Consider the following 17,285-nt stretch of genomic DNA (forward strand, 5'->3'; position numbering starts at 1 on the left):
AGATACCCTCCAATTTCTATATTCAAGTTGGTTAGGTGGGGCAACCCAGGCTGAGAGAATTTTCCTGGACGGAATATCTGATAAAGAGACCGCCACAATGTCAGCTCCTTCCCACAATGCGCCAAAGTCATCCACCGCCTGCCCGAGGAAATCTCGCGATTTCCTGTTCATACAGTTAATCACCTTCACACCCTTTCGAAAGAAGGTGCTGCCAAATCCCCCTGATCTTCCGAATACCGATTTCAAAGAGCAACCAGTGACTGGCGTTGATTTTCCCATTAGGGTCAGGTCTTCATCATTCGCTACTGTGGCTGTCTATCGTATAGCTTTTTGCTCCCTTGACCGTGCGCCTTGGAATTAACTTTTCCAGAGGAGGTTGATGCCTTCTCCTTGGTTGTACGCTCTAGGGCTGGTTGATGGTTCAACCAGCTGACAAGTCATCGTCTTCTTAGGCGAAGGCTGTGGACCTTCGGAAGAGCGAATGCGCTTCACAGGTTTAAGCTGTGGGGCTTTATTCGTTACTCCAGAAGACGATGTTTCCTTGGCTGACTTTGCCATCTTCTTGTTCTGACCGACATTTTCATCCGCTTCACCCTTGCTTTTTGGAGCAGAATCGGGCTTTGAGGCAGAGTCCTTCATCGGTCGGCCATCCTTTCGGGTGTCCGTTGGTTTGGGGGTGCACTCAATAGCCTTTTCCTGTACCTTTTGGCTCGGGTTAGGCTTCGGAACAGATTTTGGCTTAGCAGCTTTGGCAGAGGCAGTGGGCTTCTCCGGCTCTATTACTTTATCCGGGAGGAAGATCCTTTCCACCTGGAGCTCGCGATGAAATTCACGTGCTGAGGTGGACCTCCCTCTCGGAGTGCCTTTTCGCATCTCGCCCTACGAATTGCGGAGATAAATATTGCACGTTTATAGTGCTTCGCATCAGATGCTTCTCGAGCAGATTCAACCTTAGAGTCGCTGCCCGTTGTCGGGGTCTCGGTCGGACATCGTTTCCGTTGCCGTCTGCCTTGGGAGCTTATTGTCGGCAAGACAGATAAGAGAGACTTCTCCCATATCAATTAGAACACCCCGTTTCATATTACTTCAATAATTCGACCTACTGTTTATGGCCGAGCTCGAACGGCGTGTCTTAAGACACCACTTGTAGAGAAGTCCTACATGGCTGAAATACTCAGAAAATGTCGCCAACATTATTGAGGGGTATTTTGCCACTGATGACAAATTTGATGTTGCCTGACCGGAGAATCGAAGCCACGAGGTTTTGTGGGGGAAGAAACCATATGTATGTACCATTTTTAGCCTAAAGGCTGAGGGAATAAACAACTTTTTCCATATTCAAATACGATGTATTAATAGTTTCGTTTACAAAGTTGTAGATATACTCGTATTCTCTAAGTCCCATATTAAATATATTTGTAATTTAATTCATTCATTCCATTCCACTGAAATATACACACATACGCATATGAATATACATACATAACTCACCACCAATTTTTCCCATAGTTTTATGGAATAAAATATGACATTTGTCGTTTGCATTCACTCTCAAATAAAAAAACAATCCTATTCTATGGTCAAATTTAATTTAGATAATACCTCATAAACATGCACGTAGAAAAGTTTCGCTCATTCACTTCTCGGATATAATTCTGGACACAAATCCTTTTGTATAGTTTAAGCACTTCAACGAAAAGATAAAACCAAGCGCTAAGCTCTATCCTTCAACGCTACCATTCTCACAAATACTGGTCCGAGAATAAAAGGCGAATGCGAATGTGGGTGCGTGGATAGTCCCTGCGTTTTGTGAATCCTGACAACATGCTTGTTGTCCCCTCACCCTAACTGGTGGATTAACTGCAAAGTGAAATACGATGGCATAGAAACTTTTTCGAGACTTCTCCAACTGGCGTTGAGTTGACATTGATGCCGTAGCTTAGGAGAAGCCCAAGACAGCATCATGTTGTACTTTGTCGTTTGAATTCTCCCGTCCAGCTCTCTGTCGCAGTTTCGGTTTCCAAGTGATATTCCTGATGAAGTGGTTGTGGTTGCTGAAGGATTTGCTTGTTTTGTTTCACTTTTGTCTTTTGTTTTGCTTTCCATCATACGAACGGATAAACTGAAAATACAAACAAAGGGGGAAACTAAGTTTATGCGAGCATTTTTGATTTACATACGAGGCTAGAATTGCCACCATGCCAAAAATGCTGAAAAGACATGAAGTTTGATGTAGACGAAACTACAACTTGGTGGCCTCCACAAAGAGGACATTTTAAGCAAAACGAAAGAAGAAGAATCATCCGTTGTGTTTAGCTTTCGGTCGTTCATGCTAGAGTTGTAGGTTTTTTGTTGGTGGTCCTTTCCTTTATCATTGCCACGTCCGGCACCAGGGTGACAAAACACTTGCTATTTCCGTGGAGACTGTATTCAACAGAAAAAAACATTGCCATCAACAGCTCCAACAATGAACACGATGTACTGTAAACACTTCTTCCAGTTCCTGCACTTCTTACATTTGGATGCATTTAGATTTTCTTTACCATCCGTTTTATAATTTCTATTTGTCGGTCCACGCTTATTTTCCGTTGACAAATACTTGTTAATCTAAGCTTGTTACATCCGAAGAACCCGAAATAGGATTATTAAACAATATTTATGATTTTCATGTATACTTTGCCATTTTGCTGTATAATGATTTATATATGTGAATACATACATATGCATATGGTGGATTTCTTTTAGGCAAGGTTTTGTAGACGACTGGATCGACTTACGAAATTGAATCTAAATTTAAAATATCCTAAACATGCAATTACGCTGTGGAATTTGTTTTCTTCTGAACAAAAATTCTAATGTAATTTTTTTTGAAAAGGCGTTTCAAAAGGAGTTCTTTTCATAGTTCGTGTAAATTTTATGGTAAAATATGCACATGGGGATTTCTGAGTGAAATCGGACACTTTGTCAATATGAGGTTTTTGATTTCCTTTATTTTTTGCTGTGGCGATGCTGCTGATTAACAAAACATTTTAGTATATTTTCAGAATTTTTTTGACTAACGGTTCCAGAGATATCGCGCGTTGAAAAAGTCAAATTCTGTAAAAACTACATGCAAAGAAATACTCATAACTTCTTTAATATTGGTCCAAATGGGACCATCTTTTTTTTGATTTGTTTGTTTTTTCATCAGCTATCGAAAGAAATATTTAAAAGAAAAATGCACAGTGGGCTTCAATGCAAATTTCGGGATTTAATATTTAAAATCAATTTTTAAAAATGATTGCACCCTTCGATTTTTTCAAAAAAATTTTATGTTAAACTACGTTCAATTACAAAAATTTTAAGCCCTATGTGTTAATGGGATTCGGACGATTACTATTTTTTCTGAATTTTTTTAAAATTTGTCAATACAATTTTTCCTTAATACCCTTGTCCAAAATTTGTATTTCCTGTATTTTTGAAGCTAAGAGTACATATTTATCATTATATATTATATATTTATCATAAAAAATAGAAAAAAAATCCACAGTGGACTTTAATGGAATTTTCGCTGATGCATTTTCAAAATCGAAAAATGACGCAAATTTTAAGATGTTTGAGATAAATTCATAAATATAAAATCAAAACAAATATTTATAAATGAAACTTTTAATTTTTTTAATAAAATAATAAATTTTGGACAAAGGTATAAAGGAAAAATTGTATTGACAAATTTTAAAAAATTCAGAAAAAATAGTAATCGTCCGAATCCCATTACCACATAGGGTTTAAAATTTTTGTAATTGAACGTAGTTTAACATAATTTTTTTTTGAAAAAATCGAAGGGTGCAATCATTTTTAAAAATTGATTTTAAATATTAAATCCCGAAATTTGCATTGAAGCCCACTGTGCATTTTTCTTTTAAATATTTCTTTCGATAGCTGATGAAAAAACAAACAAATCAAAAAAAAGATGGTCCCATTTGGACCAATATTAAAGAAGTTATGAGTATTTATTTGAACATAGTTCTTTAAAAATGCGATAATTTCAATAGGCGATATCTCTGTACCGTTGGTCAAAAAATAATTTTAAAATATACTAAAATGTTCTGTTGGCTAGGAGCATAAATTGAATCAAAAACAATTGAAATCAAAAATTACTTTTCTCCGAACTGTCCGATTTCACTTGGAATTCCCCACATATAGTCCTGAAGTACATTAATGTGGATCGAATTAACTTGGTATCTCAAAAGTAATTAAAATGTTCCCAGATTTTTTCTATATTTTGCACCATATCTGCCATATCAGTTGGTCGTAAAGTGAGACCTAGAAGAAATATCAGCACATTCCGAAGTTGTAAAATGCATTTTTATAGTTTTTGCGTAACTCACACTGAAAAGTAGAAAAATGTCAGAAAACTTTGCTGAAAGCACTAACATGAGAAAATGTTGCACCTGCCTCATATACGAGTTATCAAACACACAGTGCAACACGAAATTTCATAACCAAATTGTGACACAGCAATATAATAGACAACTTTTGCTGTTATGGGCCCCAATCCATTGGGGCCTTGAGGTACCAAGGAATCATTTTGTGAGGCACACATATTGTAAACTGTTTGGAAAGAAAACGTTGGAGCTATTGTCATACAGTTCTTTAAGTTCAAAATCGTCCAGGTCAAATCTCTATTAATATTATATTTTATTATTTTATCAGATTTTGATCTAAATCCGTTAAATATTCAAGGAAACAAACCACAAAAATATACCTGACATCTCTATAAACAACACACAAAGTTTGTAGAAATGATTCGTAATGGTATTTATACCCTACACCACAATATGGAAAGGGTATTCATCGTAGACCCTACATGCTGTATTCCAAAATTCCAAGCGGTTTTTAGATGTGTGTCCGTCCGTCCGTCCGTAAGATATGTTCCACCCCCGTAAGATATATTTAGAAGAGGTACTTTTGACTATTCCATTGATGCAAACATACATATGTTCATGTACGTGGTCAGATAACTTAGTTACAGCCTAGTATACACTGGGACCCAACATTTTTTACAGTGTTTTATTTAACTTGCTTTGGTGTCCGTTTAGTTCAAATTTGATAACTCATTTTTAACACAGTTGCAGTTGACCAATCGAAGTAAAACTTTGCACACTTTTGAGATTTGGATGACAATACATGACTATGAAATCAAAACCAATATTTGTCCATTTTTACAGTGTTTTTACATTGTTTCATTTATATTGCTTTTCAAATATGGTAACTCATTTTTGACACAGTTGCAGTTGACCAATCGAACTAAAACTTGGCACACTTTTCAGATTTAGATGACAATAAATGAATATGAAATTAAAACTTATATTGGTCCACAATTGTATGTAAAGGATAACTACATATAATTGAATCATACTTTATTTTGAATTCAACAAATACTTTGCGTTTTATGTTGCCTGGGTAGGTTCTCGGTGTCGTCGATTGAATTCCAAAACAACTTACAGTTGTCCTAGCAGCGACACCAAGATTAACACCAATAGCCTCAACAGCTGAATAGGCGTCAACAACATCCAACCAAACACGCATGCTTATATCCATAGGTATTGATGTAAACAAGCAACAACTCGAGTGCGTCGACTCTTGGGTACGTCGGACTTGAAAAAAAGTAGCAACAACTCGTGTGCTTTGACTTGGGTACGCCGGACTTGTAAACAAGTCGGACTCGTAAACAAGTCGAACTTGTAAACAAGAAGCAACAACAAGCGTGCTTCGTCTCCTGGGTACGTCGGACCTGAAAAACATGTAACAACAACTCGCGTGCTTTGACTTTGGGTACGCCGGACTCGTAAACAAGTTTGACTTGTAAACAAGTAACAACAACTTGCGTGCTTTGACGTTGGGTACGCCGGACTCGTAAACAAGTCGGACTTGTAAACAAGAAACAACAACTTGTACGGTAGGCTCCAGGACGTTATGTTACAACTGGCGTCTCGTTGCCCTATAAAAGGGGTGGCGAACTTACAGGAGGGATTAGTCAGTGTGCAACCGTGCGAACCTGTAGCAACGAGGATCCAGAGAAAATCCAGGTGAGTTGAGTGGAAAGTGAATTGTGCGGACTTAGTGTGAACGGCGTAGAAGGTGAGTTTCCGTAAGCCGCCTCCTGAGGACCTACCGAGCACTGCACGATGGGGCCAATGACAGGTTTTCGAGGCAACAAATCACTGGGGCAAGCAAGACCTTCCAAATTTTGTACAGATGTTTATAATGGGATTAGAAACTAATATGCCAAATTTGGTTCATATCGGTTCATATATACATATAGCTCCCGTATATATGTTCGCCCGATTTCAAGCAATTGATGGACCAAACACGAAAATTCTGCCCAATTTTTATGCGATTTGGAAAATACCACGGAATTAGGACAAATATGTTTCCCAAGTTATATTGAAATCGGTTCAGATATTGCTCCCATATATATTTTCGCCCTATTTTAGGTATTTGGTGCACCAATCCCGCTATGTATGTCCAATCTTGATGAAATTTGAAATGTGTGACGGATTTTGGTCTAGAAACATTTTTGGCAACTCATATTGAAATCGGTTCAGAATTGGATATAGCTCCCATATATATGTTCGCCCGATTTCAATGACCAAGCATGCAAATTCCATCAAATTACAATAAAATTTAGAAAATGTTACGGAATTCGGAGTACAAATAAATTTGTCAAGTTATATTGAAATCGCGATATAGATAGAGCTCCCCTATATACATATCTTAAAATTTCATGGTTTTGTCTGTGGTTTGATATAAGTTAATAAAATGGGGTTCCAAATTTAGTAAAAATCGGCTAAGATTCCGCCACAAAAGCAAAAGTTTGTCTGCGATACCAAATTAATTATTTATTATTACATACGTCTTTAAATTTTTCCGAAATCCAATTGATAACATTAATGGGTTTCTGATTGTTCTCCAACCAAAACATAAAAATGTCCATATTTTTAAGTATTACGACATCTGAAATCAGATTTTTATGAAAAGGCGCAGATAGACGCAGCTAATTTTTTCACAAAATGATAGTACACATTAATACCTTTCACCACATATATGTAATATCCTAGATCTACCTAGATCTCATAAGTTATACTCCAGAGAACACATGGATAACAAAGCAAAATACTCCAAATAGACATCATATCTTAACTCAAAAGTAGATTAACCACACATAACATTTTTATTATTTGTTAACACCATCTTATTTTACATACCCATTGAGGAGCTTTCCATGTTTAAAAAATATAAACATTTTGAAATGTTCTTTTTGGCGCACAAAATGCTTTCACTACTTATTTATAATGAATGTCGGAAAACGATGCATATGAAAATATGTCACCATTGCCAGATCAGCATGTCGCTATGTGATGTTGATTGATTGATTTATTTTTTATTTTTAGTGATTCAGAGTGTTGGCAATCGAAATCCGTTATAATTTTTTTCAAATTGTTCACTTCAAAAATTTACTTTTTGCCTCGAAAACCTGCTATTGGCCCCATCGTGCACTGGTGAGTTTTTGTAAGCCACCATCACAAGAAAAACCGAAGCCCCAAACCACGACAAAGGAAGACGAGTTTCCGTAAGCCGCCTTCTGAGGACCTCCCGAGCACTGGTGAGTTTTCCGGAGCCCCAAACCACGACAAAGGAGGCGAGTTTTCCTTAAGCAACCTCTCTAGTACAGCCCGAGAACCGGTGAGTTGTAAGTATCCACCGTCACAAGGAAACTTAGTGCATCCCAGTACAAGACGACGGAGTTGAGTTTCCCACATCACCCCCATCTGTGAACGTGAGTTGTTGTAAGCCACCTAACAGGAGAACGGCGACCCGGCGCACAGTGGAAAAAAATACCGATCTAGCGCGCCAAAAGTCAAAAAAATCACATACGCCAATTTAAAAATGATTGTTGCAGTATTAATCTAAGGTGTCCACAGAATGCAACGGCATTTAAAATAATTTGTTTTGCATCAGTCTAAGCGGAATAACGGTCCGTTTTTGGTTGACATTTTTTGAACTAGTTTTCATAAAATAGTTTAGTAGTAAATTTGTGATCGTCGGATGCACTCTTCCTACAAAGTAATTTTAAAGCTTTATTGAATTTAACATTTCGTGAAGCAGGTGATTTAAAAAATGTTGAATATGAAATGTTATTTATTGCAACTCGGATTTTACACTTAAAACATGTGACATCCGATTTTTTTCCAAATTGAGCACTTTGTTAAAGCTATTACTAAGGAGTGTCGCGGGATGGCGCGTTGATTTTTTATTTTATTTTTAGTACACATAGTTCTTAACTAATTTGTAAAATTTTAGCTGCAACAAACTGCAACATTTTATTTTATTACTATTTTTATTAATATCATTTTTTATGTAAAAATGCTGAAATTAGAGCGGTACCTTTCTGTGGGGGCCATATCAATGCGTGTACCTGTGCCGAAAATTCTTCGTCGGAATATTTTATACCACCAACGAAGACTAAATGTCAACTTTCAGCTATATCGGTTGGATAATATGGCTAAAACCTCCAAAATTGCCGAAATCGGTGGTACCGTTCTATGGGGGCTATATAAAAACGTGGTCCTATACCGAAAATGTTTATAGGAGTGTATGCATAACCCCCAAATCCTTGACGTTTCGGTTGGATAATGTGGTAGAAATCTTTAAAATACCGAAAATCGATAGGTACCATTCTACGGTAAAAATACAAATTTACCAAATATATTAATAAATGAAGTAAAATTGTCAATCTATAGCTGTTCATATCGAATTTATGGACAAACATACAATAAAACATAGACTTTTACTTTTGGCGCGCTAAATCGGTACTTTTTTCCACTGTGCGGCGGCCCCGTGCAGAACCCCCGACGGACCCAGCTATTTGAGGACTAAGTGTAGATCGTATAATAAATTCCAATAAACCCCTACAACCCCAACTCTCTTTATTCCTGTCACTGAATGAAATAAATTTCTGTGACTAATTGTGGCCACCGCGAGCTAACCTCAGCCAACGGAGCCGGAGGTGTCGTTACACTGTACAGAAACTTCCCCAAATTGTGGACATGGGTCATTTTTTGGTGTAGCCCCCATATGACGATACAACCCAATTTCAGCCAATTTAAAGTTTTTATCTACATTTTCGACCTAAATTGACTGTAATTTGGTTATTGACTTTTTAGCGGTCAAAAAAGTTATTTACTAAAAAGTTAAAAATAAAAGATAATTAAAAAAATTAAGTTTCAGTGTTTTATTTATAAATGCACTTAAAACTAGAAAATAATTTGTCGCTTAGCCTCGATAAGTATATTCTTCCACATGATGGAATCCCTCAAATAAAACGCTTAAAAATGGTGGCAAAATGAAACGGCAATCGTTTTATTTGAGAGATTCCATCAAGTGGAAGAATATACTTACTGAGGCTAAGCGACAAATTATTTTCTAATTTTAAGTGCATTAATAAATAAAACACTGAAACTTATTTTTTTATTAATTTTTTTTTATAATTGTGTGTAGTTTAATCATAATCACGCTAGAAGTCGCAGTTATATTTTAATTCTGAAAAATTTTTGCTCGAAGTAAGAGGTTTGGTCTAGGAAAATTCAAAAAATTTTGAAAAATTATCGGATAGTATTTAGCGTGTGAAATTGACCATTGTGGGAAAAATATCCAAATTTAATTATTTGTCCAAATTTAGTATTTAAATAATTAATTAATATCCACATTTAATTATTGGTTCAAATTTAATATTCTGGGGCCATATTCCGACAAATTACGAACACGAAACTTGAAAACCAGCTCTTGACCTTTCATTTGATGCAAATTATATCAATAATAAATAATGTAAAAATAACATTTAATTATATCAATAACGGAACTTGTCGAAATCATAAAAAATAAATTCCGTGGAAAACAATGCTCAGAGGAAATGGGTCGGCCCCGCCCGACTATAATCATCTCTTACTTGTTATTATTTAAGTTTTTGATGTTGCACAAAAAAAAAATAATATTAATGGATTCATTTCAAATATTTTAACTATGTCGATTTTCTATTTGTTTTATTTTAGTGGAACCAGAACAACCTGTAGAAACGGAGAAGAAAGACAAAAAGGGTAAAAAAGGCAAGAAGGGAGGTCAAGCAAGTGGAAAAGACACCAAAGCATCAACCCCAAGCAAAGACTCCAAAGGTATTTTAAAACTAAATGCTATTGTTAAATAAATGTTAAGATAATTATAAACATTAACTAAGAAAATATATATGTTTTTAATATTTCTTTCACTTCGTCTACTTCCGCCTTATTTATGATGACAGGCGTCAAGATCACAAAGGATTCTGGAAGAGAAAAGGGAGGTGGAGATGACTTTGATGCTGGCATTGACACAGGAGTTGACAGTGCCGGTGATGACATTGGTGCGGAAAGTGTTAAAAGCTCTGCATTATCTGGTGAGTTTTTAAATTGAAATAACTGTCATATTTTGAACAAAAAAAAACACTCACTACACTTTTCTCCATCCACAAATATGCAGCCAGTGATGATGAGGACGAAATTGGTAATTATGATAAAAAATTTGTTCTCCAAACATTTTTTTCTCAACAAATTTCAAATCTAAATTTGTTTGTTTTTTGTTTTAATTGAAATTGTCACTGTTTTATCATCTGCAATCTTTTTTTCATTACATTCATCTTTTATTTACACTTGAGGAGGCATTTTTGTGAATATCTTTTGCTGCCATTGTTTGGAAGTGTTTTAGTTTATTTTTGCTAGCGAAGAATAAGAAATGATTTATGTATGTAACACGTAACGTTTTTTTTTTCTCTACATCTCTTCGTCTTTCTGCTACTGCCACTACCATCTTTCAGCTTTGTACGATTTCTTTTAATTGTGAAACTTTTTCATTTCATATAATTTTTCTTTTTCTTGCTCTGCTCTCGTCATTCATTAATATTTAAAAGCCTCATTAATGCAGAAAGGATAGAAATGGTTTCTTTTATCCATATTACAAATTTACGCGTTAACCCATTCGGGCGACTGGAAGCGCATGTGAAATGTCTCCCAACGAAAATGCTGTCAGCGGAGATGACATGAAGCCCGGCAACACATTAAGGATTTAAGGGATTGACATTGTGACCCGCCTACTGCCATGGTAGTTATGTAGACAAACAATTCGGAAATATTCATCAGGCTCAGTAGTCCCGAAACTGCTTGGTTTCATGAAATAAAAGTTCATGACAGAATTCATCACCAAATGCAATATTTCCATAAATGCAGTCAACAGTCAACCAAACTGAAAGGGAAGGAGCTAATCTTTTGAAAGATTCATTCTTGTAAAAAAAAAGGAATATAAGCTGGCTAATGGAAAAACTTTTACAGCAGCCACAGTGCACAGTGGATCCATCTATTGGCAAAAAATAAAAAAAATTAATGTCAAAATTTTAGTACAGCATCTTGCAACTCTGACAGCTATGACATGGACCTTTTTAAAAATATGTTAGTTTTTGTTTCATTAGAACGCGATCTTCTTAAGAATAGCTTCAAAAGTCAGAACATTTGACTAATATTTTTGTTATGAGTACAACCTTTATTTTAAGTGCAAGTAAATATATTTAAAATGTCGCGAAACTAATACGTATAACAAAATATTATAGTGGATTTTGAAGGGGGAGGTAATAGCTTAATTTTCATTAAAAAAGTGTTTTAGCGTGTTGTGGAATTCTAGTTAGCTGCATATTTTCTTAGTGTATTTTGTAATGCCAATTCGATCATATACTTAAATTTGACCTAAGGTTTTAGTCATGATGCCCACCAGTGCCCACCTCGGGAATAACTTTCCAAAGTAGGTCATGGGCTTAAGATTATTCAGTATTAAAATCAGCCGCCATCTAGTGCCAGACTATAAATGGTGGGTCGCTGACTAAAGCTGCCCTAGAATAGGGATTCTATGGATATATTAGCTTATAGCTCTGTTATCTGACCACGTACATTGTCATAATTGGCATCAGTGGCAAGATGAAGAAATCTTCTTCCAAATTTGTCTTATGGTGGCGGTACGTGCCTTCCATGAAGAACGCTATAAACCCTATATTAAAAATTTTACCAATTTTCAGACAAAAATGTTAATTTTTTTAATCCATTAAATTGGTTGGATTTTATGATGTGTTGGATATTGTTTTGTTTCCCCAAGCCTATTTTTGCATCATAAGATAATCGAGACCTTTGTTCATGTAATTTTGTATTAACAGCATAAACAATTCTTACCCCCTTCAGAGGGGAGAGAGGGGAGAATGCTACGCTCGTGGTTTCTTAAAACACTCTTCGCAGCAGCCCAAAGCTGTACCGGCGCATTGGCTTGATTTTCACACTCTAAATATTTTTGCCACTTTCTCCATACAAATGGATCCACTCTGCAGTGTAGAGAGAAACGTAGTTAAATACCTTCCACATAAGTGTACCAAAATAGTTACCAAAATGCAGTGACCTCGATTTTAGTCATTTATTCTTCTTATTTTACTTTTCGCTTAATAAATAACTGTTCAATATCAATTACTTTTCCTTTAAATGTCTATGAATAGCAGTAAGGCATTCACATACATATACATATCAATAGCAACAATAAGTGGCCAATAATCTATTAATAATTATGAATGTAGCAATTCACTTGATTTGAAATTTTTGGAACAATTTCACAGCATTGCTTATGATACTCAACTCAATTATTTATATTAAGCTGATCAATCTTTTGTTTACTCACGATTGAGATTAGTTAGTGTGTGCCATAAAAGTCCTTGCAAATGGATATAAATTTCACCACATTCCATTTAATACATACACTTTGCAACATTTCAATCCAATACTTCGTCAACATATTTCAGTTGAGTTTGTTACAATTTTTGGAAATAAATATCCTCATTTTTAGCCGAAAAAATATATTCAAAAAATAATTGTCATTCCTTCGAAATAATAGTATTATCCTTAAAAAAGGTTTCTTTGCCTTTTTTAATTTGAACATGTCTTAACTTGGCTATAATACCTTCCGTAATCATTGCCAACAATGTTCCACACATTATTTCAGTTTAAATAATGTTGACGTTCTAAATTAATTCATTCGTCTTTCGTTCTCCTTGGCATTTATTCCTTCGTTCTTTAGTTCATTTTGGCAGTACAATGAAGCATTTTTTTCATTGCAATCATAAAGTCTTGTCTTGTCCTTGTTTGTAGGTGCATTGTAATCTATGTGTATTGATACATATTTACATTTACATATATACTTACTTGTAGGCTCAAAGAAAAGCGGAAAAGGTAAAGGACGTAAAAAGAAACGCAAAACAATACAAGCACCAGTTCCGGTCTATGTTGAAGTTAAGGTAAGTTGCCGCATATTTCTGTTCACTTACCGACACACATTGGAATAAATTGCAAGGTAAATAGTAATTCTGTAATTTGGCGGGATTTCATTGTCCACCATTTAAGGCACAGCTATACCAATCCGATGTTTTGTCTTGGACACAAACGTGAAAGAAATTACAGCGTTTTTCGAGAAGACGATTTTCAAGACCGTAGAAAGAAACTGAAATTAATAATTTCGAAAACATGGAAAATCATATATTGAAAAGTTATCATGTTTAAGGAGGGAATAGACATATTATAATGTGAGCACACAGTCTTACATTTGTATTTAGGGAATATTGTTTGCCTTATTCACTACGTTTATCGGCAGCGTACCTTTGCTGCAATAATATCGATGAATATCTTCCTCTATGAATTTCTTCCTGGTGACAGCCAGGTAGCATTATCAATGTCGAGATACTTAAATCTGTTTGGTCCTGTTAATTACCCTGTTCTTTACCGGAGCGAAGTATATCAGGCTCATTCAGTTGAAATATAATTCCATTTCAAATTTGGTATTTGGACTCAAGGCAATCGCCGGTCATATGTTTTCACCCTCAACATTTATGCTAACGATACCCAGCAAAATAAATTGGAAGCAGTGCAATGTAGACTACTTCTATCACGGCATGTTTTGATGCAGTTCAAACGGAGTCATGAAAAAGGCACTTCATTCCTCACATTTTAACTGCTTTTGGATGCAGTCCAAAGAATCACATCCATTTGCAGTCAAAATGCAGTGCCAAGGGTCAGTTAAAATGAGGTGCCAAAGGGTTAGTTAAAATGCAGTGCTATGGAGTGCATCTTTCAGTAGTCACGCTCTTGTAAAAATCATGAGTGAAAATGCATAATTGGATGCACTTCCAGATTACTTGTACATATAATTTAACTGCATCTTTGAAGGCAAACATTTTGCTGGGTATATATACACTTTCATACGGGCAAAATGTGCCTTATCGAAATAATGGTTTTAGACCACAAGTATGTTTGGACGAAATGTGTTTCAGACAATTTGGAGTCGATTTAGCAATGTCCGTCCGTCTGTCTGGCTGGCTGGCTGGCTGGCTGGTGCGCACGATAACTCTCGAACGGATGAACCGATTTGGTCCAAAATTTGGCTTTCGCAATATTTTGTCCAAACTTAGTTTAGGTTCGAAGTATGGTTATATCGGTCCACTAATTCCGGTACCTCCCCCCAAAAGTTCGGTAAATTTGTGCGCACGATAACTCTTGAAGGAAATAACCCATTTGGTCCAAAGGTTGCACATAGTGAAATTTCTAGCAAACTTAGATCAGGTTCCAATATGGACTTAATCGGTCCACGCCTTCGGGTACCTCCCACACAAAATTTCGGAAAAGTTCACTTTAGGACCTTCTCCCGAAACGTTTTGATTTTTGATGTAGCAACTTGTATTCACGGTCCCCCATACGGCGGCACGATTTTCATCAGGGGCAAAACCCTACTTCCTGAGAAAATAGCCTGGAAGTTTAAAAAAAACCCCAAAATTTCGGAAAAGTTTAGTATAGGACCTGCTCTCGAATCGTTTTGATTTTTGTTGTAGCAACTTGTATTCACGGTCCCCCATACGGCGGCACAATTTTCATCAGGGGCAAAACTCTACTTCCTGAGAAAATAGCCTGAAAGGTTCAAAAAACCCGTGTTTAGTGGTTGGAGAGCAAGATAACTCTCGAACGGATCTGCCGATTCGATCCAAAATTTTGGCTTTATAATATTTTGTCCAAACTTAGTTTAAGTTCGATGATAAGCCATATCGGCTCATTCCTTCAGGTTCCTCCCCCACAAAAGTTCAAAAATGTTCGGAAAAATTGTGCGCACGATAACTCTTGAAGGAAATAACCGATTTGGTTTGAATATGGACTATATTTTCCCACTCCTTCAAAAATTTCGGAAAAGTTCACTTTAGAACCTGTTCTCGAATCTCTTTGACTTTTGTTGTAGCAACTTGTATTCTCTGTCCCGCTTACGAAGGTGTATGTCTCATTATGGGCAAGTCCATACTTCCGGAGAAAATAGCCTGAAAGATGCAAAAGCCTCTATGACTCCGTGCTTAGTGGTTGGAGCGCAAGATATCTCTCGAACGGATCAAGCGATTTGGTTCGAAATTTGGCTTCCGTAATATTTTGTCCAAACATAGTTTAAGTTCGAACATAAGCCATATCGGTCCACTCCTTCAGGTACCTCCCCCACAAAAGTTCAAAAATGTTCGGGAAAATTGTTCGCACGATAACTCTTGAAGGGAGTGACTGATTTGGTGCATACTTTACACATCCTAATATATCTACCAGATATAAATCAGGTTCGAATATGGACTATGTTTTGTCTATTGCTTCGCGTACCTATCACACAAAATTACGGATAAGTTCACTTTAAGACCTGCTCTCAACTCATATTGGTTTTTTGAAGCAACTTGCATTCGCTGTCTCAATTACAACGGTAAAAGTTTTTTCAGTGGCAAGTCCATACTTCTTGGGAAAACAGCCGGAAAGTTGTAAAAACCCCCTTTTGCACCATATGTAGTAGTTGGAGAGCACAATAACTCTCGAACTGATAGACCGATTTAGTCCAAAATTTGGTCTTCGTCATATTTTGTCCAAACTTAGTTTAACTTCTATAGTGACCCATATCGGTCCTCTCCTTAGGATACCTCCCCCACAAAAGTCCAATATTTGTGTCCAAGTGTAGTTTACGGTCTGTTCGGAGATCCTGTGGAAATTTATACCGATGATGTACAGCCATATTATGCATTCCTGGCATACTGGTCCAACACGATACGATAACCAACTGAAATGACTAGTTGGCGCGTTATCTATCGAAAAGATATGACTCTCAAAATAAAATCAACTTCCGTAATACACTATACACTATTCGATCTGTCCGTAGATGAAAGTTCTAATTCACATAGGCTGAGGGTATATCTCTGTCGGATATAATTACCTATTGGTATTATTGTGATGTCTTTCCAAATCGTAAATGTATTTCCTGCATGACATTAATATTGCATATGTTTTTATCGTTATTATGGATAAAAGCTATAAACGTTACCCACAGAATGGTATCTCCGATTTTGTGAATTTGGAAGGTTTTATCCACATTACCCGAAATTGCTGAAAGTTTGCATTTTGTCTTTGGTGGAGGTACAAAAAATTGCAACAGAGAATTGTCGGCACAGGTGCACGTTGAGATATGGCCTCCATAGAAAGGTACCGCCGGAATTCCGGTATTTTAAGACAAAATAATAATAAAAACAGTATAAAATCTTTCGTCGTAGGTTATTGCACAAATTTGTTATGAACTAAAAACCTTTAACAATGTACACAAGTTGAAACAAAATCAGATGTCACAAATTTTAATTGCAAAATCAGAATTGCAATAAATAATTTCTTATAAGAAATATTTTTTAACTTACCTGCTGTCACCAAATGTTTAACGGCCTGTTTCTCTAAGACGATTCGGACTTTAATTGTGTTATTAATTTTTGCCCATAGCTCCCTCTAAATGTTCTAGAAAAATCAGCAACGGTCTATTCTCTTTGGGACCCGAACTCCATTCAAAATTTTCTAATGATCGGTTCAAAATTTCGACCTATAGCTTGATTACAATTCATAATAGGCACAATGACGGACAGACACACACAACTACATCGTTTTATTTCGCTGATATATGATGATCAGTAGAAGCAATGTTTGGAATTTTTTTTGCGAGTTTGGGGAGATTGCCTGACATCGATAGAAACAGCTAATACCGCAATGCATATATAAGACGGATTTAAATTTTTGAAAATTCCGCAATCTGCAATTATACCCAAGAAGACGCCATCTTAACACAACACAAATACATATTGCTGCTTTGAG

The 17,285-nt window shown here is 36.1% G+C and overlaps 1 protein-coding gene across 1 annotated transcript in view; it reads left to right on the forward strand.

Moving 5' to 3' along the window:
- The window catches only part of Dhc98D (Dynein heavy chain at 89D), a 202,085-nt gene that overhangs the window by 10,248 nt on the left and 174,552 nt on the right, over positions 1-17,285 (forward strand). Inside the window, exons 3-6 of the mRNA XM_073962972.1 lie at positions 10,095-10,214; positions 10,340-10,471; positions 10,555-10,578; positions 13,305-13,390. Coding sequence (XP_073819073.1) covers positions 10,095-10,214; positions 10,340-10,471; positions 10,555-10,578; positions 13,305-13,390 — 362 coding nt within the window. The remainder of the gene's footprint in view (positions 1-10,094; positions 10,215-10,339; positions 10,472-10,554; positions 10,579-13,304; positions 13,391-17,285) is intronic.

The sequence above is a fragment of the Musca autumnalis genome, unplaced genomic scaffold (genome assembly GCF_047663935.1).
Source record: "Musca autumnalis isolate F117 unplaced genomic scaffold, ASM4766393v1 scaffold_1, whole genome shotgun sequence".
Lineage (NCBI taxonomy): Eukaryota > Metazoa > Arthropoda > Insecta > Diptera > Muscidae > Musca > Musca autumnalis.